The 26,867-nt window shown below is 37.6% G+C and overlaps 1 protein-coding gene across 2 annotated transcripts; it reads right to left on the bottom strand.

The window, feature by feature from the left end:
* Positions 1–307: 307 nt before the first annotated feature.
* On the bottom strand, positions 308–26,740 carry KLRG1 (killer cell lectin like receptor G1). 2 transcript variants are annotated; one of them, XM_037514378.2, is made up of 5 exons: positions 26,654–26,740; positions 11,387–11,488; positions 9,378–9,538; positions 1,675–1,775; positions 308–1,349 (listed from the first exon to the last, which is right to left on the bottom strand). In XM_037514378.2, the coding sequence occupies exons 3-5, from the start codon at positions 9,501–9,503 to the stop codon at positions 1,229–1,231; spliced, it is 348 nt and encodes a 115-aa protein (XP_037370275.1). In that variant the 5' UTR covers positions 9,504–9,538; positions 11,387–11,488; positions 26,654–26,740; the 3' UTR covers positions 308–1,228. The 2 variants fall into 2 exon arrangements, with proteins under 2 accessions (XP_037370275.1, XP_037370274.2); XM_037514377.2 differs by lacking the exon at positions 26,654–26,740 and adding an exon at positions 14,665–14,747.
* Between the last annotated feature and the right edge of the window lie 127 nt (positions 26,741–26,867).

The raw sequence follows: 26,867 nt of genomic DNA on the forward strand, positions 1-26,867 counted from the left end.
CTTATAGTAGGAATATAGGGGAACCAAATAAGACATCAGTGTAAAAAAAATAATAGCAATACAAAACCCAACAAAACAAAAACAGACAATTATAAACCAGAGACATCCTGCAGGGGAGGGGGCGGGAGAGGGATCAGAGGGAGGGAGGGAGGAGCACAGGGGACTGCGGTGATGATGCACAGGTGCATTGGTGAAGGAAACTCTGGGAACTACACCTGGCAGGGGAAGCAAATATTATTTAAAAAGGAACAGTGATGTAAAAATTAAATAATTAAAAAATAAAAGACTCGAAGTTAAAAAACAGCTATAATACGATTTTTTAATTCTTTTCTTTTACCCATCTATTTAATACTCATTTATTTTAGGTGTTTGGAATACAATGATAGATAAAATACAGTCCATGTTCCTAAAAAATGATGAAAGAGAAAGGCAAGTTAACAGATTAGAACCAGTATCATAATGATACAGAAGCGTGGTCTCCATTAATCCCTTTAAACAGTGCCTTCCCTCCTTAGCTATATCCAAATACTACTAAGAGAAATAATAATGTTTCTTTTATTTTTGAGGCTTCACTAGCTAAAGCAATTTGGGGAGCAAACACATAAACTGCTTCTGTCAATTTCCCTCTAAAAAAGCCTTCTCAGACCACTGAAATGAACATGCAGTTCACATATTTAAATAAGGAAAAGATATGGTCAAACATTGGTTTACTCAGCCACATCGATGCATACTCAGAAAAACTAAATTCAAAGTTAGGTCTTTTAAGTGTGACGAGCTGAGAACCAGAAAGCATCATCCTGTTCTTGTTCACCTTCCCCAACTTATTTTCTCACTACTAGCTTTATTCTTCAGAATAAAACTTTTGCAAAGGGCTACTATTAGGATCCAAATACATTATCAGAAAGAACAACATGTCAACCCCTAACACACATGACCCTCTAGTCCATTAGTAATAGCTGTGCGGTTTTCATTAGATCAGCTCAGAATATAACATAGAATGGGACATTTTTGACAGAGATGGTATGGGTAGGGATGAAGGAAGCAAATCTGCCTAATGCTTCAAAGCAGTAAGGTAATATCTAAATTCCTTCAAAGAGAATCCAGTAGTAAACCATGATCCTTGGGAGGCTGCATTAGTTTTACATCTAATGCTGAGCCTGGGAAGCTCAGCATTCATTAATTTATACTCATGACCAACCTGGGTGGCCAGCTCCCTCCTCTTAGGGAATTATCGGACAGATAAGAGCCTCCTACAGACCCATCGTAAGTTAACTTCACAACTAGAGGCTTGCAGAAGATCACCTTTCTTGATAGTACCACACTTCTGTACCAAGCTGTTTGACACAATCCTATAAGAAATCAGAAATATCAAGCACTAAGGTAATTGATTAGCAGTAGAGGAGTTTATAGGGCATGAAGGGATTAAAAAAATGAGCAAATTCTTCCTCCCTTTTCAGGTCCCCATTTCTCTTAATTCCCCCAAAACAACACAAGAATAAAGATTGCACAACAACCTCTCTTCGAAATACCATTCTTTTTCTTATTTTTTTTTGTCCAATTCCACTGTTACCTTTCTTCTTCCATTGCCTATTTCCTTTCTTTACTCTTTTTGATGGTTGTTTTATTTTGGGGGGAGGGGAGGGAAGGAGGGAACACTCTACTGAAGACCCTTACCTTAGGTTATTTGGTATCGTTCCATCTTCCCACTTCCAGCCAGAATTGTTCCTCAGACCAATCCAGTAAAAGTGCTCATTGAAGAAATCTTTGAACAGGAGCTAAGGAAAGGTTGAAGAAGATGAAAAATGGTAAGACAGAAAACCAAAGAGGAGACCCAGTAGCATGGTCAAATAAGTATTCCTCATCCTTTCTCATCACCATTAATTATGGACTAAATGTATGTATTCCATCCAAATTTATATGTTAAAGCTCTTCCCCCCATTATCATGGTAGTTGGAGATGGGACCTTTGAGAGGTAGTAGGATTAGATGAGGTCATAAGGGTGGGGCCCTCATTAATGATGAGATTAGTGTCCTTATAAGAAGAGACCAGAGCTTAGTCTCTCTCTCCACCATGTGAGGACGCATGAGAAGGCATCTGTCTACAAGCCAGGAAGAAGGTTCTCACCAGAAACCAAATCTTTCTGCACTTTGATATTGGACTTCCAGCCTCCAAAACTGTAAGATAAATGTCTGTGGTTGAAGCCACCTAGGCTGTGGTATTTTGTCAGAGCAGTCCAAACTGACTAAGACAATCACCTACTCCAAATAAATAATCTCTCATTTAAATTCTGATTCTAAAGATTTGTTGGTGCAGAGAGGAGTTCTTCCTAGAATTGAACTTTAGGTCTATACTTGCATTCTCATAATGTGACAGATAAGATAAAAATTACGTCTCTAGTCTCTACCTTCCCCTGCAACTTCCTCTTTGATTGAAGGGAGTACCTGATAGGTATTCAGATAACTTTGAAAAAGAAAAAGCTGAGTTGTGGAAGCAGCTTTATCATTTAATACATGAATCATTATTACCAAGTCTGTAGCAATATGCTTGTTTTTTCCCCACTAAACTCCCATTTTCCAAGTCCTCCTCAATCTTGCATACGAGAAGAAAAAAAGTTCCTAAGGTAACATTAAATTGGCTACACCCTCCACATATACCATTCTATCACAAGAACAGAGATAAATCTTTGCTCTGTAGAGCCTGACATTCAAGGAATTTATATTCTAAGGGAATTGCCTCTATAAATGAAATCAAAGAATAAATCACATAATATTGTTATAGGATTTAGTGTTAGTGTAATGAATATATTTGACAATAAGTGAATTGTCACGTTGGACTTGAAAATGGCTTTTGTTTCAGTTTCATTAAGATGTTGAATTTTCAAAATGATGCTAATGTTGACAAGTATTGTGTTTGTTCATGAGCCAGGGAATAAAATTCTAAGTCTGAAGGCCAAAAAATTGATGGCAAAAATTGATGGTTTAAATATAAAATAAGAAGCTCGATGTCTGTATGTTTCAGAGTATGAAATACTACTCAAAAGTATTTGTATGTGCCTTAACAGATATCAAAGTCTCCGAGTTATATGCAGTAGACAAATATAGATAATTGCAGTAGCATTCATCCATACTGCCTGTGTGTGTTCACACTGTAGGATTAATAAGATAATTGCTTCATATCTTCTCTTCTTATTCTAACTCCCTGAAGTCACTGCAAATCCCGGTAAAGAAAATGGAAAATTGGAATCTTGTTTTTTAGTGTTTTTGCTTGGTTGCTTGGTTGGTTTGTTTTTTTATGGGTTAGAGTTTAATCTGATAAATGTTAAAGGAAAAGACCATAATTTGTTCCTGCGATCATATACTTTCTAAATAATCATTTATCTCGGTCTTCTTCCTGCATTAATACATTGAGATAATCGGACATTTCGTCTGGTGGTGGCCGTGACACAGAGAATCATATTCTCAAATTTAGTGAATGTGATTTAATCTCTTTCCTCCCTACATCAACTTTTTTTCCCCTGGAGGATTACAAATTCAACAAAAGTTAGTGACATATATTATCTCACAGTATTTTAGTGGTAGGACTTGGACCCAAATTCAAGGCCTCAGCCTGTAGTTTGAGGCAGTCCATCTCTCTGTAACTCAGTCCTCTCTTAAAACTGCAATTTCGGACCTCCCTGGTGGCACAGGGAGGTTAAAGACACAGCACTATCAAGCTGTTGCCAGCCACTGCAGCACAAGTTCAATCCCTGACCGGGGCAGGGAGCAACCCACATGGCACAGCAGACCTCTCCTGTCTCGCCCGCCGCTCCCCTCAGCAGTGTATTTCAGTAGATCTGCCTGTTCTGCTCCCCACTCTTTCTGGTGAATCCTCTCACCCCCTCTGCACCTCTGGTCTACACCCCATTTCTTGTATGCATAAATAAATAAATATTTAAAAAAAAAACCCGCAATTTTTTGTTTTTGAAAAAAAAAACTGAAAAAATCATAAGAAACATTTGGATGTGCCAAGAAATAGGCATATTCAGCAAGCTAAGAGACTACATCTTTTGATAAAACAGGTCAAGACAAGATGCCATCTTTTAAACATAACACTGGATTCCAGAATTAGTTACTTCTTTGGGCCTCTGTATCAGGGAGGGTCCTGATGAAGCCTCAGAACAGACTGATAAATGAATGCAGATATTCATTAAAGCTAAGACATCTTTCTTTTCATTACACCCAAGGTCAGATGTCCTAAAATCTGGGCATTTTTGTTAGAAAATGAAGACCCAAAATGATTGAGAGTATTCCTGTATTCCATTCAGGAATCTGGAAAACCTCCTCTAGAAGTTTTTGAAAATTAAAAAAATAAAAATAATCATTTTCTTCAAATTTCAGGAAAAAAATATTTTTAACTTCCTAATTTTGTTCTAAAGTTATACATTTTTGTTTATTTAAACATACTAATATTTTTCGTGATGACTTAATTAGTTGATTATCTTTAGAAAAAAAATAGTTCTTTTTATCCAGAACTACTTAAAAATGAGTGAAATTTCAATTCTCTATAATTACTGTGGTACCACCAGATGTCCCATTTCTATGTCATTGTTTTTATTCCACTCCAGACAGCTGGCTGTTGCAGAGTAAACATTCAAGGACTCTTCTCTTAATTGTGTCTGTGGACTAACTGCCTTTCGCCTACTTGGAGACTTTCACTGGCATGAATTAGGAGTTTCTCTTTCGAAGACAAAAGAGCATAAAAAGTCTCTTTGTACTCCCAGTAACGGCACTAAAAGAGGTTGTCTTAGTCTGTTTGGGCTGCTCTAACAAATTATCATAAACTGGGGGACTTAAATAATGGACTCTTATTTCTCTCAGTTCTAGAGACTGGAATATATTTCATGGGGTTCCACTCCCATGATCAAATTCTTTCTGAAAGACCCCCATCTCCAAGTACCATCATCATATTTATTTGTTTACTTAGTTGTCTGTCTCCACTGATTAAATGTAAGTATAATATAAAAACTCTTGTTATTACAGTATCCTTAACACCCAGGAAAATAGGTGAAATTATGCTCAATAATATTTATAGAATTAAAGAATAAAGTCAAGTCTTATACCGCAAGAGGATAAAATTTTTTAACACCAACTCTGAAGTTTTTACTTCACCACCATTGAGCACTTAATTGTATATGTTGAGAACAGAGGTAGACTCAAGAGTAAATGAAGGGTAAGATAAATGGAATGACATCCTTATATTCAGAATAGGTTGAAACCTTTCACACACTTCTTAACCAACTTGCTTAAAAGGATTATATAATTTAGGAAAATATCATTTTTCCTCATTTCTTCACTAGAATTATAAGGAAAACAATCCATTTCTTTCTCCTCTTATTTTTTTTTAAATTTATTATATTTATTTGTACATAAAAAAACTTGGGTGTAGGCATGGGGGTGAGAGGATTCACCAGAGACAGAGTGGGGAGCAGAACAGGCAGATTTACTAAAATACATTGATGGGGGAGCAGTGGACAAAGACAGGAGAGGTCTGCTGAAACATGTGGGTTAGCTCCCTGGCCGGGGATCAAACTCTTACTGCAGTGGCTGGCATTAGCTTAATAGAGCTGACTAAACCCCTGCACCACCAGGGAAGCCCTCTAACTCCTCTTCTTTTAAAGGGGAGGAATGACAGCTAATAGAGTACAGAAATGGGTAGAGACTTGCTCAAAAATCTCAGAGTGTAAGATGGTTTTAAATTAACATCCACTTGCACACTCCAATCTTGCACTTCCTGCACTCAAGACCCAGGCGATTCCCAGTCACAAATCAGGGCAGTGTACTACTTCTCACTGCAAGACTGGAGAGAAAATTTTACTATATCACTTTCACTTGGAAATTTTCTGGCTTGAAAGAAGCTTTGAAAACCAGAATGCAATTACCTATGCTCTATGTGTTCATGAATTGTGTATGTGTGCACACAACTATAGAAGCAGCATAAAAGTATGAACAGCATTTAAACTCAAAACTATTGTCCTCCCTCAAAAGGGTGTCAACTAAAACAATTAAGTGTTAAAGTGTGTAATGTCTGTTTTGACTTTTAGGAGGAAAAATATGAAACCTAAAACAAGATGAAGCAGAAACCAAAACAAAAACAGGTACATTTTATCTTCCCTTTTCCTTTTTTTTTTTTTAAGGTCAACATTTATACCTTATACACACACACAACACACTTTTGCAGGTAATATTTTTAAATGATAATTAAAATAGTACTAAGGCATGGAACACTCTTTAAACTTCCAAAATTAATATGCTCTATGGGATATGTCTAAGTTATCTCAACTCATATGGAAATAATAGGTTTATTATAATATGTCAAAGCTACTAGGTTGGTCATATCTTTTACTTGGCTAGCTTAATTTTAGGGGTTATACCTAAAGGAATGACCCTGAGATAAATACTTCAAATAAATATGTTTATAGCTGCCTAAACACTCTAAATAAGTAAAACTTTGTCTAGAATATGAAAATAATTAAGCAATACTAGGATATAGAATTTTTAAAAATACATAGACTAAGGTTTGACTAAAACAGAAATGAAATACTGCTATGTGAGAATAGCAGAACATAAACACACAAAATATAGGATAAATGTATTTTTAAATATTATATATTACAGTTTCAAGTAATATCACTGATATTTTTCTTCAATCTCCAGATATCTTTTCAGGTGAAATATTTAAAACAATCATGTGGTTATTAATTTGGAAAAAATGCAATGCAGAGCACCAATAAAGTCTAAAATTAATTGGATCTATTGCTTTAAATTTGTAAGTATTTCACCCAAAAATATGTCTGGAGTTTGAACAAAAGCACACTGAGCATATCACTTGCAAATACAACTAACCCGTATAAAAATAAGTTTATACTTTATTTCCAGATTTGGGGGCTTTTTCAGAGATATATCAGCATGCACAAGATGGATTCTGGAAGTCAACAAATCTAGTCTTTCTGGCATGACTTTAAAAGATGGGCAGATGTGGAGTTTAAAATTTGACTAAAAAAAAAAAAACTGGCTCTGCCAGAGTTGTAGCCTTGTGCCTGTCATTAACTCTTCTGAATTTTATTCACTCATTCATCCATAAAATAGATGTTGAACTCTACTTTGTAGGATATGCTATGAAGATTAAGAATGGCCTATGTACAATACCTGGTATACAGCAACTTGTCTAAGCTAGAGATGGATGATGTTTATGTATCTTACTGAAAAATAACTATCTAACAACATAAGGGGGGATATTTCTTATGCCTTGTTGCCTCTATAGAGCAACCTAATTCTCTAGCAGTATTCTCCACCAGTGGAATACCAGTTTGAAAACTTGTTTCAATAGATACATACACTCTTTTGGTCTCTATTCAGAGCTAAGCACAATACTAAAATACTGTAAAATAGGACCTATATCTTGCATTGAGAACAAAAGAAAACTGCAGTAATACATGAGGTTCAGCAAATTGGATATAAAACAAGTTGTTTCTACAGAACCGGACAAAAGCTAAGGCAGGGGGAAAAAGATGAGGCCACTGAATCAAGCAAGATTCCACAGAGGTAAAACATATCTGTGCTTGCTATTAAGTCAGGAATGTTTTGCCCTCTCCAGTATTCATTTGAACCAAGAGACACTGAGATTAAATAAACCAGTTTTGAAAATGTAGCCATTCTGTCTCTGTTTATCTTACTGGACAGTTAGAGGCAGGATTCAAGGAAAGTACAGGAAAAAAGAAAAAGAGAAAATCCATCTGGGGATGATGGAGAAAAAGAAAATCCCCACCTTCTGGATACTCTGTGTCTTGGTTCTTTTCTCCTCTTCTCTCATCATCGCACTGTTTGACTTACAGTAGCTACAACACCCCAGTTCCCTGTGACAGAGTTTTGCATTATGATTCACTATTCTGTTTTTCAGTATTTGTTCAGCTATGTTTCAAGTTCTTTGCTCACTTCTGCTACTGATTTCAGTCAGCATCATTCCCCAGAAGCAGCAATATCACTGTGAAAATAGTGTTGCTGTGATGAGGTACCCAGCCAGCCAGAGAGCTACCCACATGGCGCAGCAGACCTCTCCTCTCTCTCCCGCTGCTCCCCTCAGCAGTGTATTTCAGTCAATCCTCCTGTTCTGCTCCCCGCTCTGTCTCTGGTGAGTCCTCTCACCCCCTGCACCTCTGGCCTGTACCCCATTTCTTGTATGCATAAGTAAATCTTAAAAAAAAAATTTAAGTTTGCTTTAGAGTAATTACCTCTCTGAATTTCCCCAAAGGATGTTAATATAGTTGAATTCTTAATAAACTGTTCTCTGTTTTTCCTGAGGTTCAGCAAATCAGATATAAAACAGGTTGTTTCTACAGAACTGGACAAAAGCTAAGGCGGGGGGGATGATTCTGCATCCTCCCCAAATAGGAAGCAATATTTAAACTCAAAAACCAGCATGAAATTAGCACTAAAAAGCTAACAAGGATCTCTCATTTTCTTTGATTATGTTATTATTTATATTGATAAGTTAGAATCTGATTTATTTTTACAGCAGGTTACCCCAGGATGCCAACTCCTTGTATTACCTGGATAACTCTTCACTAGAGTATGCTGTATGGACAAGGAGAACCTGAGAGGCCTATAGGAAGTACAGTCCATCAGCTGAGCTCTGAGAGGAGTTTAAGACCTCTCATACATCTTTGCTCATGCTCTCTCTCTCTCTCTCTCTCTCTCTCTCTCTCTCTCTCTCTGTCACACACACACACACACACACACACACACAAACACGCGCACGTGCGCACATGCACACTTTCCTTGTTTCCCAATTTTCTGGAACTGCTTCCTCCTAACACTCTCCCATCTAGTGCTCCCGACCCCACCCCAATTGTTTCCTAGCCTAGAACTTGCTGGATTCCAGTAAATTAAGGGAAAATATTAAAAAGGCACTTTGAGGCTTACCACAGTCTCCCTGTCCCTGTGGTATCTATTTTTCCCTCCCCCCAGGTTCCACTGGCTCTTGTATAGGAACCTATAGTTGAACCCATGTCTCTGGATCTAATGCTTCCTTTAACTTGACCTGTATTTCAGGTCTAATTTCTCTCTGTAATATTCACCATCCTTCCTCCTCCAACACACATACACAGTTACATGCCTAGGAAAATATCAAGGTTTCTCTAACTGAGGGTTGTTGGGCTAGGCAGGGAAATTAAGGAGCAGGGAAGGAGAGAGAAGAAGACAGGATAAGAGAAGGAGGAAAGAAGGGAAAGAAAGGAGAGAGAAGGACAGGAAAAGGGAAGAATATCCCTTTTGTTCCTCAAAAGAGAATACATGATACATTTGAATGGCATTCACCAAGCTAACTTTTTTTTTTGTACTTACATTATCTGCCATTTCCTTGTCTGTAAGCACAAGCAGACTTGAGTTTTGGGCTATACAGAATTCCCGACTAGATGTCCAATTCATTTCCTTCACTGAGAAGTAGTAACAGTGATCACCGTACTTCATCCAGAGGTCTGGGCAGCTAACACAATGCTGTGAATCTGGAAAGGAATAGGACCTGGTTCACATCTTTATGAACCAATCTGCCTTGGAAATGAAATGGAATATAAAATGGAAACTGGCTGCCCCCAATAATTCCCCTGCCCCACCTTTTCAGAATAAGGTTTAGAGAAATGCATGGCCTCAGACTAAATCCCCCCCAGTGTCCAACTCCATCAACACAACAGTACATTACACTAAGCAAGGATGTACCTGTGACTGAAGGAGCAGGGAAGGAAATGGATACAATCTGGGTGAGGAGTGTGGAGAGATTGATTTCAACCTAGATGTTTATCAACAAAAGACCCTACAAGTATATTTAATATTTCTATAAAGTTAATATGCCGCTTCTACTTGCCTGTAGTAGATAGCTTTATGTTCCTGGGACATACACATTCCAGATACAATAACTGTGTCTGTATAAGTATCAGTGTACTATCTCTATAGGTTCAGTGCAAACACCATGTACTACATAAAATACATTGCTGAAATGAAGATTCTTTCAGAAAGCCAGCCTCAACCTAACACCCCATAATAGTACAGAGAAAAGGACAGAAACTATAAAGACTAAACTAAACTAGAATAAAAGTTTTTTTTAATCACACGTGATTGTTATCGCTGAAAACTGGGCAAAAGAACTTACTTTAGATGAAAAAAGATTTTTTGACAGAAGGGATGAGATACTAAAGCAAATAGTGAGACAATTTCACTGAGCTCTTAAATATAGAACATTCTTATTCCTTTAAAATGGTTGGATTGTACAATACTATGTAAAGAAATTTATAAAACACATACTGCAGAGCATTTGCCATACCAAAAGGAATCATATCAAAAGATTTTAGGGAAGAATTGGGTTTGAAGGAATGCTGAGAATCCACAGGACTCCCAAAAATTAAAATAAAATAAAATAAAATGGTTGGATTGTAATTCTATGAAAATGAAAGGGAACTGAATAAGCTTTTGAGGTCATTTCAGCCAGGATTCCAATTGTACTGATTTTCTACTTCCACAAAACATATTTGTTTATATAAACTCATTATATGCACAATTCCACAGTGGGCAAGTATGAGCCATTATTTCAACTGAGCACAAATGGAGATAGTTGCATTCTAGATTTGGGTGTTAAGAACGTGTTCTTTTTAAGGTAAAGATTAAAATAACTTTCTGTGGGAAGGCGTGGCATGGAACCTGGGGATTAAGCTACAAGTTTGACACCTTACAGATCTATGCTTTTTTACAAGTGAGATACAACACCCTGTGTGCTTGAGGTAGAGGTCCTTAAAATGCTAATGAATAAAGTCTGTATAACCTGTCATTAACAGTCACCCCCAGAAAACATAAACCTAAGTTAGGGCTTTGAATTGTGACATCATAAATGGAGGACCTTCTGGATCATCTTATTTAAGCATCTGAAACTAAATCTAGAAAAGCTTATTTTAGAAAATATGAACACTCTCTAAATGGAGAAAAAATTGGAATATGCTTAATTATGTTATATATTTATTACGCAAAAGTCATAAATATATAATAAATATCACAGTAGATGGGAAAATGTTTATGATGCAATAGGAAATTAAAAAGCAATATATAAAATTATGAGCAAACTATGATCAGAACTATATCCAGCCTTACTTTAAAAAATAATAAAGATGGGGGAGATTTTAGGTGACTGGATCTAGGTTCTATTAAAAGAACAAATACCTACATACAGGCATATTCTCAAAGGAATGTATACAAGTGGAAATTTATTTCATTGGGATCATTTTTCAAATTTTTCATTAGGTCACGTTGTTCTTATAACACTAAATGGATAACATGAAAGATTAATTTTGGTTTAAGTTAGCACTTACCCTGGCACGTAGTCCATTTGAACAGCAGCAGACACAAAAGAACGACATTCAGAAACCCCAGAGCTATTGCCAAATGGCATGCGAAAGGAAACCTGGAAAAAACTGCAAGAACAGAATCCAAAGTAAAATCCTGACTCAGAACAAAAGGTGCAGGAACAGAAAAGTTTGGGGAACAATATCTGGAGTCTTGAAGCCATTCATTCCAATGGGAACCGAGACCCAAACCCTGATGATCCCCTTCCTTGGTCTGTCAGGTAACCATATACATCTTTGTCAAGGACCATTCTAAAAAAAAAATACTTTTTTCTTTTGAAATTATGGCTTACATAGCCTCATGCTTTAGCAGAGTAATAATTAGCACAACCTCTCTTGAGGTCAATTTGGCAATGTCTCCCAAAAGTGCACAGGCATTTACCGTTTGACACAGCAATTTCTCACAGACTCACACATGTGCAAAATGTCATTCTTATAAGGCTATCCTTTTTTTTTTTAATTTATTTATTTTTATACAAGAACCGGTGCACAGGCCTGATGCATGGGAGGGTGAGAGGATTCACCAGAGTCAGAGGGGAACAGAGCAGGTAGGCTGAGGGAATACACTGCTGAGGGGAGCAGCAGGCGAGACAGGAGAGGTCTGCTTCACCATGTGGGATTCTCGCCCTGCAGCCGGCAGGGATCGAACTGGCGCTCCAGAGGCTGCAGACAGCTTCACAGTGCGGTGCTCAACCACCTGTGCCACCAGGACGGCCCCTTACAAGGATACTCATGGCAATAATCAGTATAGGAGAAAAAAGATTGATTTCAACCTAGATGTTTATCAACAAAAGACCCTACAAGTATATTTAATATTTCTGTAAAGTTAATATGCCGCTTCTAACAAAGGAATAAAGATAAGCCATGCTTTTTTTTTAACAGATAAAGAATAATTTTCAAGATATATAGTTAAGGGAAAGAAATATTCTGCAGAACAATATCTCTGAAAGTAGACACCCAAGAGTCTGATAACGTTTATCTCTGGGGATGAGAAATAGATCCCTGGGAGAAAAGATAGGAGACTTTTTTGCCTTATTTTCTTTTGTTCCTTTTGAATTTTGAACCATGAGATATATTACTTAATCAAAATGTAAATTTACACAATTTAAATGAAAATGAATAGTATTTATCTTAGAAGTGCTTTGTTAACTGTTGTTACTAGAAGAGGTAGGAATTTAAATTGATGTCATGAGCTAGTTGATGGGATACTACATGTTAGCTATGTTGTATACAATCTCCACCTAAGAATGCTATTCTTTTTTAATTTGGAAAATGGAAATTTTTTTATACAAACTTTTATTTCAAAATTGTAGCAGTCTCGTTGTTTGATGGCATAGGAATTAACATGTAAAGCATGTTAATTTAATATTTTAAGGTGATATATTTAAGTTTTAGTTTGACACTTTTATTTGGTAATGTGAATCAGGTTGGGTTTAATTCTGCTTCTACAGGCCTCACTTTCCTATTTGAAATTTAGGTAATTATCCCATAAATGTGTGTATCTATGAGGTATTCTGAATTTCTTAAAAGAAATTCATAGTGAGAGATACCTTTACAATGAGTTCTGCATGCTAAATATTTGAATTAACAAATCCAACACTAGCTTTCTAGTGACATATAAAATGCATTTGTACTATAGAAGAATATTGAATGAAATAAATTGATTATAGACATTATGATAATTGAAAAAAACTATAAAATAAATGCATTTATATAACCACAATCCAATAAATTAAGTGAAAAAATTTTTTAATAATAAATTTTATTTTTATATTCCCCATACAATTGCAACCCCCCCATTCTGACCCCAATCCCTCCCCTCCAGCCCCCCACCCCCCAAAAAGTGTCTCTGGTTCATAGTTTTTTGTTGATTTTGATTTTCTAAGTGAAATTTTTTTACTTAAAAAAATTTACTTCACTTTAAATATGTGCATGTAAGAAGTCACTTAGTGGAACACATGAGTCAGCATAAAAAGGCAAAAATAAATCAAATTAGTAATAGTGCTCTGTGGTGATTGCCATATTGCAACATTATTAGTGATTTTTTTAATATCTGTTCTCATAGTTCCCTATTTTCTCTAGTGAACATGTAGTACTTTTATAAAAAAAAAATTAATGTAATTTTAAATTTCTAGTTTCTCATTTCCAAGTAGACCATTCTGGAAAACTGGGATAAGGAAAACATTCTGGCAACAAATAAAAAATGTACCATGTACAGTGTATATAAACAAAAAGCCACTTGCCTGGAAATCAAAATAATTACATTCAAGTTCCAACTTATTTGTGTGACTTGCCCTTATATTTGAGAATATACATTCCTTTTGACTTAATATTTCTAATTTCCCTAGAAATCCGGACAGATAGAATCCAAAAGAAGGAAGAATATATACAAATAAACATACTCAGTGCTGTATAATATATAGTAATAAAAATAAATCTAAATATCCACGTAAATTGGAATTATTTAACAATTATAGTAATGCTTTCAAAGCACAACACTAAAAATTATAACATAAAACTATAGTGAAAAAAGAAAGTTTATAGAGCTTCACTAAAGAATATACCTTATGGAAATTTACTGTGTAAGGTATAAAATCACATAATAATTTTGGCACATACACTATGATCTACCTGCCACAAAAAGTATACTTTTACAACTACATGTAAAAATAGGGGGTTTTTATCCTCAAATTCCCAAAGATTCACAGGAACTTCTTGTCAGTAGTATTCGCGATACCTCCCTACATCTGTCACCATTCTGGCACAACTGTGTAATATACTATCCCAATATTTTATATGTAAGATTTTTTCTGACAAAATCTTACCATTACACGTTAGCAAAAGTATTGGTGTCCTTCTTATGTCATAGAAAGACATATATACAAGAATTTAAACAGCTGGTCCAAGGTTTTTCAAAATATTACTATAGATTTTTCCCAACAGAGTTCTGCTTTAGTTCAAGAGCAATACAGAATGATGAAACTGCCCTAGCTAGGTTGGGTTACATAGATGAGGTCATAGAAGCGAATGGTTAGAAAATTATTTACCTGAAATCTAAGATCAGATCCTTAACCAAAGACCAACTTTTCATATTCCAACCCAAACTCAAAACTAAACCCAAAGTATTTCTTCAAATTATTCTTGACTTCTCCGTATCCTCCACTCCCAAACTTAATCTACCACCCATTCATCCTTTAGACTATGATTATTATGCATTGTTTTCCATACTAACTGAGTTCACTCACCTTTTTGCTGCTGTCTGGTGTAATTCTCGTATTGGGGTTCAGTAGGTAAGTCTAATGTGGAATAAATAGTATTCTCTATCATCTCTAGCTAATATCTCTCACATTCAGTTGAGAGAGTTAAACATAGAAATATGAAGAGATATGCATCAATGAGGAAACAGCCCAATTTCAGCTGCTAGCAGGAAACTTGAAGGGTTGTTTAAAAAAAAAAAAGGTCCAGCATGACAAAAACAGAAATAATTTTTCAGGAAATGATTCAAATTCTAGGGTTGCCCAAAGAATTTAATATTCTAAATTGTGATTTTTTTTGTTTGCATCATCACACTCTTAGAATAGATAAAACTACCATGATAGAAAGGATAGAGATAGAAGAGAGGATAGACAGGATACAGAAAGGGCAGATTAACAAGATGATCATTAAGTAAATAGGAAACTGATTTCCTATTTCACCTAATTTTTTTGATCAAGGAAAAGTTGCTCTTAAGTCTAGCATTTCGATTACAGAAGCTGGATGGTTCCCAGATATGAATTTATCTCAGATTTTCTATTTGTTTTTTGTTTTCTTTTGAGAAAACAGATACATACCAGTGGGACAGATTTTTTTTTTTCCAACCTTTTGGTAATATGAGATAGAGAAATGGACTTTTGGCCACATGTCCTGGAATTATATGGACTGTTGCCCAGATATATGTTTTGTGAATATATATCTTCACAAAGATTGTGAATGTACCATGCCCCACTGTATCCCAACTGTGTTCTAAACTTTACCCTTCTCCACAAATTTCTCTCCTGTTCTCTTTTATGTGCAAAGGCAGCTATTAAGGGGAACAAATTAAATAAATACTAAGGTGTTAGAAATTTTTTTCTTTTTTTTTTTTTTTTTTTTTAAATTTTTTTTTTTTTTTTTATAGAGGCATGTTTTTATTTATTTGTTTGTTTGTTTGTACATGCACTGGGTACAGTCAGAAGTGCGGGAGGGTGAGAGAATTCACCAGAGCCAGAGCGGGGAGCAGAGCAGGCAGAAGGACCAAAGTACACTGCTGAGGGGAGCAGCGGGCGGCAGGAGAGGTCTGCGCGCCATGTGGGACCCTCCTCAGGTGGCTGGGGAGCAGCCGGGGATCGAACCGGCGCTGCAGAAGCCGCAGGCAGCTTCGCAACCCAGTGCTCAACCGCTGCGCCACCAGGGAGGCCAGAAATTTTTTTCTAATAGGTAAAAGGTTACTAAAAAGTTAAAGTAAGGAAAACAGAAAGGGATTTGAAACTCCTAGATAAGAGCACCAAGAAAGAAAGGATAAAGATAGAAGAAAGAATGGAGAAGGGAAACAGAAAGAGCAGATTAACAAAAACTAATTTAGTTCTGTTTCCAGCCATAACAGAACAGTACTGGACTTAATCTCCAGTCAAAAATCTATACATGAGGGCCTCCCCTGGTGGCACAGAGATTGAGCGCTGGGCTGCGAGCTGTCCACAGCCTCTGCAGTGCCGGCTCGATCCCCGGCCACTGGTGAGGGTCCCACATGGCGCGCAGACCTCTCCTGCCATGCCCACTGCTCCCCTCAGCAGTGTATTTCATCAGTCTGCTGGTTCTGCTCCCCGCTCTGGCTCTGGTGAATTCTCTCACCCTCCCGCACTTTTGACTGTACCCAGTGCTTGCATAAATAATAAAATCTTAAAAAAAAAAAATCTATACATGACAAATACATGGATAAGCCAGAACAACAGGCAGCACCATCAACCTGGGAGAACTGAAAACACCAAGGTGACTGCTATGCTCATCTTGGCATTCTTCCTAGGGTCACTTTTTAGCACAAAGCAGAAAAATGAATCCTAACAGAGGAGAACTCTCAAAAAGCTGAGAATGCAGAAATCAGAGTTTTGAGCTGCTTACAACACTGAATTTGCAGGACAGGTCACTGATGAGAGGTGCCCAGACACTGGGGAGGAATTCACCACAGGTCGTAGGGTAAGAACTATCTACTTAGAGAGAGGACAAGACTGCAAGGCCTAGCTGAGAGATTTCCTGCAGAGCCAACAGCTGAATAGTAAAACCAGCAGTGGTGCAGTGCTGAATAGTGAACAAAGAACAAAACAAAAGCAGCAGAACCCAACCCATCCACTGGTAATGTAGCTGCCTATGAACAAATTTTGATGCCCTTAAGAGAAAGACAACACACACAAAATAAAATCTATGGAATATTATTCAGCTTTCAAAAGGAAGGAAATCCTGTCACATCCTACAATGTGGATGAACCTTAAGAGCATTATGTGAAATGAAATAAGTCAATCCCAAAAGACAAATACTGTAACATCAGGTTTACAAGTAGTCAGATTCATAGAAACAGAAACTACAGTTGCAGTTACTAGAAGCAAGGGAGAGGGGGAAATGGGGGCTTGTTTTATGGTGACAGCGTTTCAATTTTGCACATTGCAAAACTTTTGGAAATCTGTTATACAGCAACATGAATACACTTGTATTTGTCTTCTTAGGCTACCACAACTGCTCTTACCACAAAAATAATTATGTGAGGTGACAGATGTGATGTGATAATTCACCTTATCATGGTAATCATTTCACAACTTATAGGTGTACCGAATCATCACATCGTACTACTTAAACTTATACAATGTTCTATGTTAGTTATATATCAATAAAGAGGGGTGGGGAGAGAGAATAATATTAACATTCCAGAATACCATATCCAGCAAAAATATCAACCAAAAATATCAACCAAAAATGAAAAGCGGAAAAAATGTACAGAATTTGTAATGAGCAGTTCAACCCTACAAGAAATGCTAAAGGAAGCTCTTCAAACTAGTGTCACAGATGGAAACTTAGATCTACAAGATTGAAGAACAGCAGAGGTGCTAAATAAAGAGATAAACAGAAAAGATTGTGTTTCTTTTCTTTCATTAATTTCTTTAAAAGAAAGAAGAAACAAAGGAAAAAACAGCAGAGGAGACACTGTAAACAAATAGCAAAACAATACCAAGGCCGATAATATCAATAATTGAATTCATTGTGAATGGACTAAACATATAAAATTAATGTCAGATTTCAAGTCCAAAAGAAAAAACAAGAACCAAGTATATGCTGTGTATAAGGTGTGAACTTTCAACATAATGATACATATAAAAATACATACATACAAACAATAAAAAATAGAAAGCTGGAGTGGTATATTAGCTTATTATGGCTTAAGGTATCCATTTACTTCTTAAATTTCTGCTGGTCAGAAGTTTAAAATGAAGATATTGGGAGACTGCTTTAGTTTAGGGGGCTTCAGAGAATAAGTTGCTTGACTTTTTCCAGCTTCTAGAAGCAGCCTGTACTCCTTGGCTTACGGCTTCTCCCTCCATCTTCAAAGTGCATCAGCCAGTATCTGTTTCTACTGTCACATCTCCTTTTTCTGACTTTAACTCTATTGCCTCGCTCTTGTAAGGATCCCTGTGATTACACATTAGACCCATCAGATAATCAAGCATAATCTCCTTTAAGATTCCTAATTTAATCATATCTACAAAGTTTCTTTTGCATATAAGGAAGCATACAATGGGTTCTAGGGATTAGGAAGCGGACATTTTGAAATTAGGGGTGGGGAACATTCTTCAGTCTACCACAAATAGTTATGTTAATATCAGACAAAATCTACTAGTATAAAGAGGTATGTTTGGTAATTACATAAGTCATGATGTCATGCACACATGATAATTACAAATGAGCATGCATATATAATAAAACTTCAAAGCATCTGATGCAAAAAATGACTGAATTAAAGAAAAAATAAATCCATAATCATATTTGGAGATATAAACAACCCTTTTTCAGTAACTAATAAACACTACTGGGGGCCTCCCCGGTGGCACAGCGGTTGAGCGCTGGGTTGCAAAGCTGCCCGCAGCCTCTGCAGTGCCGGTTCAATCCCCGGCCACCAGTGAGGGTCCCACATGGAGCACAGACTTCTCCTGCCACACCTGCTGCTCCCCTCAGCAGTGTACCTCGGTCCTTCTGCCGGTTCTGCTCCCTGCTCTGGCTCTGGTGAATTCTCTCACCCTTCCACGCTTCTGACTGTACCCAGTGCTTGTATAAATAAATAAATAAATCTCAAAAAAAAACCCTACTAGACAAAAAATATATATATCAGTAAGATTATAAAAGGTCATAATCATACTTTCAACCACCTTGACCTAATTGAAATTGACCTAACAAAATGATCAGACAACTATAGAATACACCTGCCTTTCAAGTATAAATTGTGTACTGGATAGTAATACAAGTTTCAATAGATTTCAATATGTAATAATCTCACACATATGTTCTATGATCACAGTGGAATCACTAATAAAGAAAAAAATCTAGAAAATTCCTAAATATTTGAAAATTAAAACACACCTATTATTATCAGGGAAATATAAGACAAAACTACAATGAGCTATCACTTCACACTTGTTAGAATGGCTAGTATCAAAAAGACAAGAAGTAACAAGCTTTGCCAAGGATGTGGAGAAAATCCTTTTTTGCATTGTTAATAGAAATGCAAATTGATGCAGTCACTATGGAAAACAGTACAGAGGTTCCTCAAAAATAAAGAACTACCATATGATCCAGTAATTCCACTTCTGAGTATTTATCCAAAGAAACAAAATCACAATCTCAAAAAGATGTCTGCACCATGTTCATTACAACATTATTTACAATGGCCAAGACATGGAAACAACATCTGTGTCCACCCCAGGCCCCAGAACTGTGAGAAATAAATTTTTATTATTTATAAACTGCCCAGTTTATGGGTTTTGTTATAGCAGCCCAAATGGACTAAGAGAATTCACATTAACATTGTTTGTTCCCAAGTTTCCCCAAGTCTCACAGGAGCAACATGGAGAGGACCAGTTAGAGGCTATGCATCAGCTGGTCTGTATCACAGCTGAGTACCCCTAGGCTCAGGAATCTGAATCTTTTGTAATGCACAGAAGACAATACTGCTCTTTGCCCTAGAAGGAGACATTATTATACTGGACGGTAAAGAATTATGTCCTTGGACCCAAAAGGAGATTTCCTAGAGTCCAAAAATGTTCAATATAAAAATATCCTCCAAGGGCCTCCCTGGTGGCTCAAGGGATTAAGACGCAACCTATGAAGCTATCCACAGCCACTGCAGCATGAGTTCGATCCCCGGCCAGGGAGCTATTCATATGGCGCAGCAGACCTCTCCTGACTCGCCCGCTATTCCCCTCAACAGTGTATTTCAGTCAATCTGCCTGTTCTGTTCCCCACTCTGTCTCTGTTGAATCCTCTCACCCCCCACACACAACTCTGACCTGTACCCCAGTTCTTGTATGCATAAATAAATAAATCTTTAAAAAAATATATCCTCTAAATACAGTCTGGAACAAAAAGACAATTACTGCCTCTGCTCATAAAACATGAAAGAAGAGAAGATATGTAGAGAATTGTTTCCCAACCTTCTAAATCTTTACTGGGGCTTTATATAAGTCTAGGGCTAATTTGAGTCCACTCTTGAGGCAACTCTCAAAAATCCCATATATTGGGCGACCTTTCTACTTAGCAAATGACACTATTCCCTGGCCACTCAAGGAGAGGTTCCTATCAGTGCTGAACCAAAGAATTGCAGGGATTCCTCTGTAGTTGTCTAGAGCTCTGTCCTTGGACAATTTTCTCTTCAGCATTCTGACCTATAAATTTCACCTGTCTCAGCCTTCCCAAATATCAAACTCTCTTGCCTAAGCTCAATGAAACTGCCAGGCTCTGTTCAGGTTCCCCATACCTGCACTGCACCCTGAATTTTCTCTCCATAGAGCAATTGAGGGCAATCCCGGGCTCACCTTATTTTATTTCCCTCTGTCAAGAATCTCTGTCTTTGTTTCACATACTTTGTACGGGTTTCTAGTTCTTTAAGATAACAGAATAATTCCAGTCCAGTTTACAGTGTCATGACAAGAGCAGAAGTATGAAAGAAACAACTACCAAAATAAGTAAATTCAGCAAGGTTACAAAATATAAGGTCAAACTACAAAAATCAGTGGTATGCCTATATATTATCAACAAACATTGGTAAGATAAATTTTTCATAATTTCATTTACAAAAGCATCAAAACTAAATAAAGTGTTTGAGAACAAATGTAACAAAATAAATTAGATAAATAAAAAGAGATCTGCATCCTCTTCATGTTTTAGGATGTCAATTTTCCCAAAATTAATCTGTAGATTCACACTTATCCCAAGTATAATCACAGGAAGATTTTTAGGTAAAAACTGGCAGATGACTTTTAAATGTATTTGGAAGTGCAAAGGACCTAGCATAGCCAAAACAATCTTGAAAAGATAAGTATACTAATACTCCCTTACTTCAAGACTTACTACAAACTAGAAGAATCAAGACAATGTGTTATTGGCATAATTATGTTATGGTCAGTGGAACAGAGAGAAGTTCAGGCACAGAACTACATTCATACAGTTAATTATTTTTAGCAAAGCTCCAAAGCAATTGAGGGGAGAAAGAAAATAATACTGGAAGAACCATATCCAGACAGAAAAAAAAAGTTGACTTTGACCCTACCTCAACCATACACAAAAATTAATTCAAAGTGGAGTACAGACATAAACATGAAAACTAAATCTATAAAACTTTTTGAAGAAAACGCATACAACCAAAATGCCCATCAAAGTAAGAGAAAAGCTGTGGAATATTCATACAACATAATATGAGCCAGCAAAACAAAACAAAACCTGCTACTAATGTATACAACAATGTAATCTCACAGATATATTGAATGAAAGAAACCACATAGATGGAAAGGGACATAGTACAAGGTTCAAATATATGATGTTCTATAATAGGCAAAAACAACATATGGTAAAAATTTCAGAACAGTAACGGCCTCTAGAGCTAGGAGAAATGTCTAGAAAGGATTATGAGGAAATTTTCTTGGGTGATGAAAATCTGCTAAATCTTGACTACAGCATGTTTACAGCTACCATGTATTATCAAGATTCATTGAACTGCATGCTTAAGAGTTGTACATTTCATGATTTATAAATTTTACCTCAACAACAAAAAATGAAGCTTTAAGTAAATACTGCACTCTAATTAGCAGACTTGCTTTACTTGTTTGCTTTATCAGTTATAAAATTAATTTCCTGTGTCTTTTTGTAATATATAATTTTATTTTTTTATTTTTTATTTTTGCATAGAAGAACTGGGGTGCAGGCCAAAGGTTGGGGGGTGAGAGGGTATGCAGGAGAGAAGAGTCACCAGAGATAGAGTGGGAGCAGAACAGGCAGATCTATTGAAATATACTGCTGAAGGGAGCAGCAGGAGAGACAGGAGAGGTCTGCTGCACTGTGTGGGTTACCGCTCTGGCAGGAGATTGAACTCAAACCACAGAGGTAATAGCACTGAGACTTAACCCGTAGGCCACCAGGGAGGCCCTCCTCTGTTTTCTATATGTGAACAATTACACAAATACTTTAAGTATAATGCAACTCTGGGGTCTCATTCTTGTAAAATTATGTAGACTTCTTACTCATAACTGAGTCTACTAATAGGCACAAAGCAATGACACACAAATAGCAACAATACCTGTGATCAGATCTTGTTTTCTTAATACCATTCTTCACTACAAGGAACCAGTTGGAGAAATGACTGACTGTAGTGTAAGGAAAGTACAAGATAAATAGGTAATATCCATGTGCCCAAAAGTAAACAGTTGGTGAGGGCAACTGTTTTTATTTTTTTTTTATGATCCAGTAGGACCATAAAGGGGCTCCTATTGGCAGTTCAACAGTGGCCCACACCCTCCAGCACTTTTTTTCTTACCTCAACAGTGGGTTACATTTTCCTGTGGCAGAAACCACACCATCTCATCAGAGTTCTGAATCTTTAACCCTGTGGTTGAGGAAGGGAGGATTGCCTTTAATTTTCTAAGTTACTTCCTTCTTAACTCTTTCAGTCTGAGGAGGGCCTAACTGCTTGTTGTAGTTGCCACTTCCATATAATTTCTGAATACTTTTAATTCCCTTTTAATAATTTTTTTAACTACAAAAACAATGTAGAATTTCTTAAAATCACTGGTGTGCTACAGGTGCCTTGATAGTGGGTGTAGTGTGGCAACATACATCTGAAGAGATGTGGTCCTACATCTCTAAATCGTAGAGTTTGGTAAACCAATGTTACCTCAATTTTAAAAAACCACCCAGAAAGGGGTGTTTTTGTTATGTTAATCAAAGTATCTATGTAGAACTAAAAAAAAAATCACTATATGGACTATTCTGACTGGACACATCACTCTTATTCCTATCAAAAATGTACACCTAGGGCCTCCCAGGTGATGCAAGGGGTTAAGCACAGCACTATGAAGCTATCTGCAGCCACTGCAGCACATTTTCGATCCCTGGCCAGCCAGGGAGCTACCCACATCGTGCAGCAGACCTCTCCTGACTTGCCTGCTGCTCCCCTCAGCAGTGTATTTCAGTCAATGTGTCTGTTCTGTTCCCCACTCTGTCTCTGGTGAATTCTTTCACCCCCCCATACCACTGGCCTGTACCCCAGTTGTTGTGCATAAATAAACAAATCTCTAAAAAAAAAAAAAGTACACCTACATATAATTATGAGGAAACATCAGACAAATTAAAAATGACAGCCATTTTACAAAAAAGTGACCCATATTTATTTTTCAAATTTTCATGGTCAAATAAAATAAGATAATGAAAAGTCTATGTATTCACAGTATTCTGTGGGTGGGGAATGGGAAGTAATTATAAAGAATATTTATTTGGACAGTTGATAAATTTTGAATATGGATTAGTTAATAATATATCAATGTTACAGTTCTTTATTTGAATAATTACACTGTAGTAATGTAAGAGAATATATTTTTTCTTAGGAAATACATACTGTAGCACTTAATGGTTACGGGGAAGTCAAATTGTTCCAAAAAAAGAGCTTGTGTAGGGGAGACTAATAAAGCAAATGGGCAGCATGTAAACAATTGGAAAGTCTAGGTACACTGTAATGAGTTCTTTGTATTCTTGCATCTTTCCTAAAACTGTTAACTTATATTAAAATTGAAAATAACCAAAAACAAAAAAATATATTTGGCCCTTGAAATATGTCACTGGATCATTTTGAAAGGAAGGCATCAATTTAAATCTACACTATGGGGCCTGAATACTGACATGATAATTTAATGGCTACAGGACCCAGGGTCGGTTACTTATCCTGTCTGTTTAATTTACTCACCGGCACATAAAAGTTCAAAATTGAACCTGGTTCAACTTGGTAAATTGAACACATGTAGCAAAGGATAGAGAGCTATCAAACACATTTCAAAAGATCTCTGAGGTGATTAGAAATCATGAGCAAGGAGGTTGTATTTGACACTGAACCAACATACAGACTAAAGCTGTTGAGAGGTTAAAAACAAACAAACAAGCAAACAAATTCCACAAAACTCCCAACTCAGAGTCAACAAAGGGCTGGGGCAATTATCAAAGCAACAAAATGAAGAACTCACAATATCTAGATTAGCCAAGAATCTGCCCCTACTCTGCTTACACAAACAGGAGCCATTCTCACATTTGAGTTTAGGACAAAAACTCCTAGAACTGCATTCTAAACAAAGTAAGTAACTGATCTTGTTGGTAGGAGGGTGTGGGAATGGAAATAGTGTGGGAGGCTTCCTTGTCAAAGATGAAGCTAGATAAGAAAAGAACAGAAAGGAACTTCTGGTTTGAACTTCTGGCCCTGGCAAGAAACTTGAGGTCAGGTCTCTGAGGTGTGAGTTGTCACACAGAAAACCCCCAGAATGGAGATGAAGCCTGAAAAGCAGGGAAGCCACCCAGAGCAAAAGATGGAAAAAGAAACACTCCCACATTCCTACTTGTACAGAAAACAAGGTAAGTAACCTACTGGACTGTATGTCTGCTTCCAGAAATGCATACTTTCAGCACAATGCCGCTCTCCACGCCAGAATGAAGAGGCAAGATTCCTGAAATCAACACATGAAGCATTCCAAACTTTACAAAAAATTTGAATTCACCAATATATGAACATCAGTTCTAGAATGGAAATTCTCATTTTAACAGAGTGTTGATTTTTTCCGCTCTTTTACAGGTTGTAAAACCTGTAACTGTGTAATTGCTCGGTAAAAATTTGTTGAATGAGTTGAGAAAACCAAGTTAACAGAAATAACTTAAATGCCCAACTGGTTAAGCAGCAGTCCATAAAGCTAAATGTTATATAAACTTTTAAAAGTTTATCCATAACGTTAATGATATGGAGAAATAGTTGATATATTAAATTGTTTTTAAAAGACAAGGAATAGTGACATTCATAAAGGAAATACACAACCTCTTGGTGAGTTTACCGGTTTTTGTTTTGTTTGCTGATCACAAATTACTTATAACAGAAAGAATATAAATTTTTATTTTTCATTTCTTTGAGGGCACATCTAAATCCAACCCGGATATGATTACCACCTAGTCTGAACTGAACATACCAATCAGTAAACAAATGCAGAATTCCATACAGTGGTTAAAATGCAGTGCTTGGGAAGGACTCTGGAGAACAGGCCTACAAAACTAACTTGCCAAATCTATGGAACCTGAATACTGACTCCATGACTGAATAACTATGGACCCAGGATGAGTTACTTATCCTCAGTATGCTTTCATTTACTTGAGTATAAAAGTGGAATAAGAAGACACCTCTTCCTTAAGAGTGATATGAAGAGTATATGAATTAAAACTCATTTAAAGTACTTACAGCCGTGCTGGGCTGTAGAGCTATGAAAGTGTTTGTTTCGATCGCTATTGGAATCAGAACATCTGCTTTCATGAGGACACATCAAATGGAGGCCCTGTTGGAGAAAAGAAGAGGCACACCCAAGAACACCATAGCAGGCAACCCCCCTGAAATCCAGATAAAGCCAGGTCGAGCCAAGGAGCAGTAAACAGGGGAAGGAGTGATTAATTCTGAAGAGAGAGCATCTGAAGAGAAAGTCACAGGAACAATAAACTGCATTTGAACTTCCACAGACAGCTAATAAGAAAGACACCAGGGAAATTGCAAAGAATCTTAGCAAAGGCACAGAGACAAAAATTGCATTGCTCCTTCTCCAGGCGAACAGACTGCAGACAGGATGGTTGAGGCGTGATGCAGAAGAAACCTCTGGTGAACAGAGAGTAGGATGCTGCAAAATGCCACTAGAGCAGGATCAAGATTACAATAAAGTTAACGATACACCCCAAGGGGTATTTCCCAGGGGGACTTTTCAACATCAGGATGTCCAGCCCCTTTCGAAACTGTAGAGAGTAAAAGAAGAGCAAAGGTGGTAAGAAAGCCAGGACGAGGACAGCCCTAAAGCTCTCTGCTACCGGACCTCTCTGGTGGTGCAAGCTGTCAAGCACCACACTATGAAGGAATCTGCAGCCTCTGCAGTGCGGCTTCCATCCTGGCAGGCCCTGGAGATACCCACATGGCGCGGCAGATCTCCGTCTCGCCCGCTGCTCCCCTCAGCAGTATATTTCAGTGAGTCTGCCTGTTCTGCTGCCCACTCTGTCTCTGGTGGATCCTCTAACACCCCCCCCCCATCTCTGGCCTGTACCCCAGCTCTTGTGTGTATAAATAATCTTTAAAAAAAAATAAAAATAGGGGCCTCCCCAGTGGCGCAGCGGTTGAGCGCTGGGTTGCGACGCTGCCCGCAGCCTCTGCAGCGCCGGTTCGATCCCCGGCTGCTCCCCGGCCACCAGAGGAGGGTCCCACATGGCGCGCAGACCTCTCCTGCCGCCCGCTGCTCCCCTCAGCAGTGTACTTCGGTCCTTCTGCCTGCTCTGCTCCCCGCTCTGGCTCTGGTGAATTCTCTCACCCTCCCGCGCTTCTGATTGTACCCAGTGCTTGTATAAATAAATAAATAAATCTTAAAAAACAAAAAAATTAAAAAATAAACAAATAGCAAAGCTCTCTGCTACCACCTAGGTGCCATCGCAGGAGCGCGCGCGACTCGGGGCCGCCGGCGGGGAAACAGCGCCTCTCGCAGGCCGCGAGCGATCTGGACCGGTCCTGGGGGCAGGCGCCCTCTCGTGAGAACTACAACTCCCGGGGAGGCCGGAGGGACAGGCCCCTTCCGTCCCCTCGGCTTCCGCCGCCCGCCGTCACCTGCCCCGGGGCGGGCCGGGCGCGTGGCCG

Source organism: Talpa occidentalis, unplaced genomic scaffold (assembly GCF_014898055.3).
Source record: "Talpa occidentalis isolate TD23 unplaced genomic scaffold, MPIMG_talOcc4v2.1 talOcc4.16, whole genome shotgun sequence".
Lineage (NCBI taxonomy): Eukaryota > Metazoa > Chordata > Mammalia > Eulipotyphla > Talpidae > Talpa > Talpa occidentalis.

What these genes read in the sequence shown, in the direction of transcription:
- KLRG1 (XM_037514377.2), bottom strand. Translation starts at nt 14,746, where the DNA reads ATGATAGAGAATACTATTTATTCCACATTAGACTTACCTACTGAACCC. An exon ending in CACCAGACAGCAGCAAAAAG is followed by an intron (nt 11,489 to 14,664) that starts GTGAGTGAACTC and finishes CTGTTCTTGCAG; the next exon opens with TTTTTTCCAGGTTTCCTTTC. An exon ending in ACGATACCAAATAACCTAAG is followed by an intron (nt 1,350 to 1,674) that starts GTAAGGGTCTTC and finishes GATTTCTTATAG; the next exon opens with GATTGTGTCAAACAGCTTGG.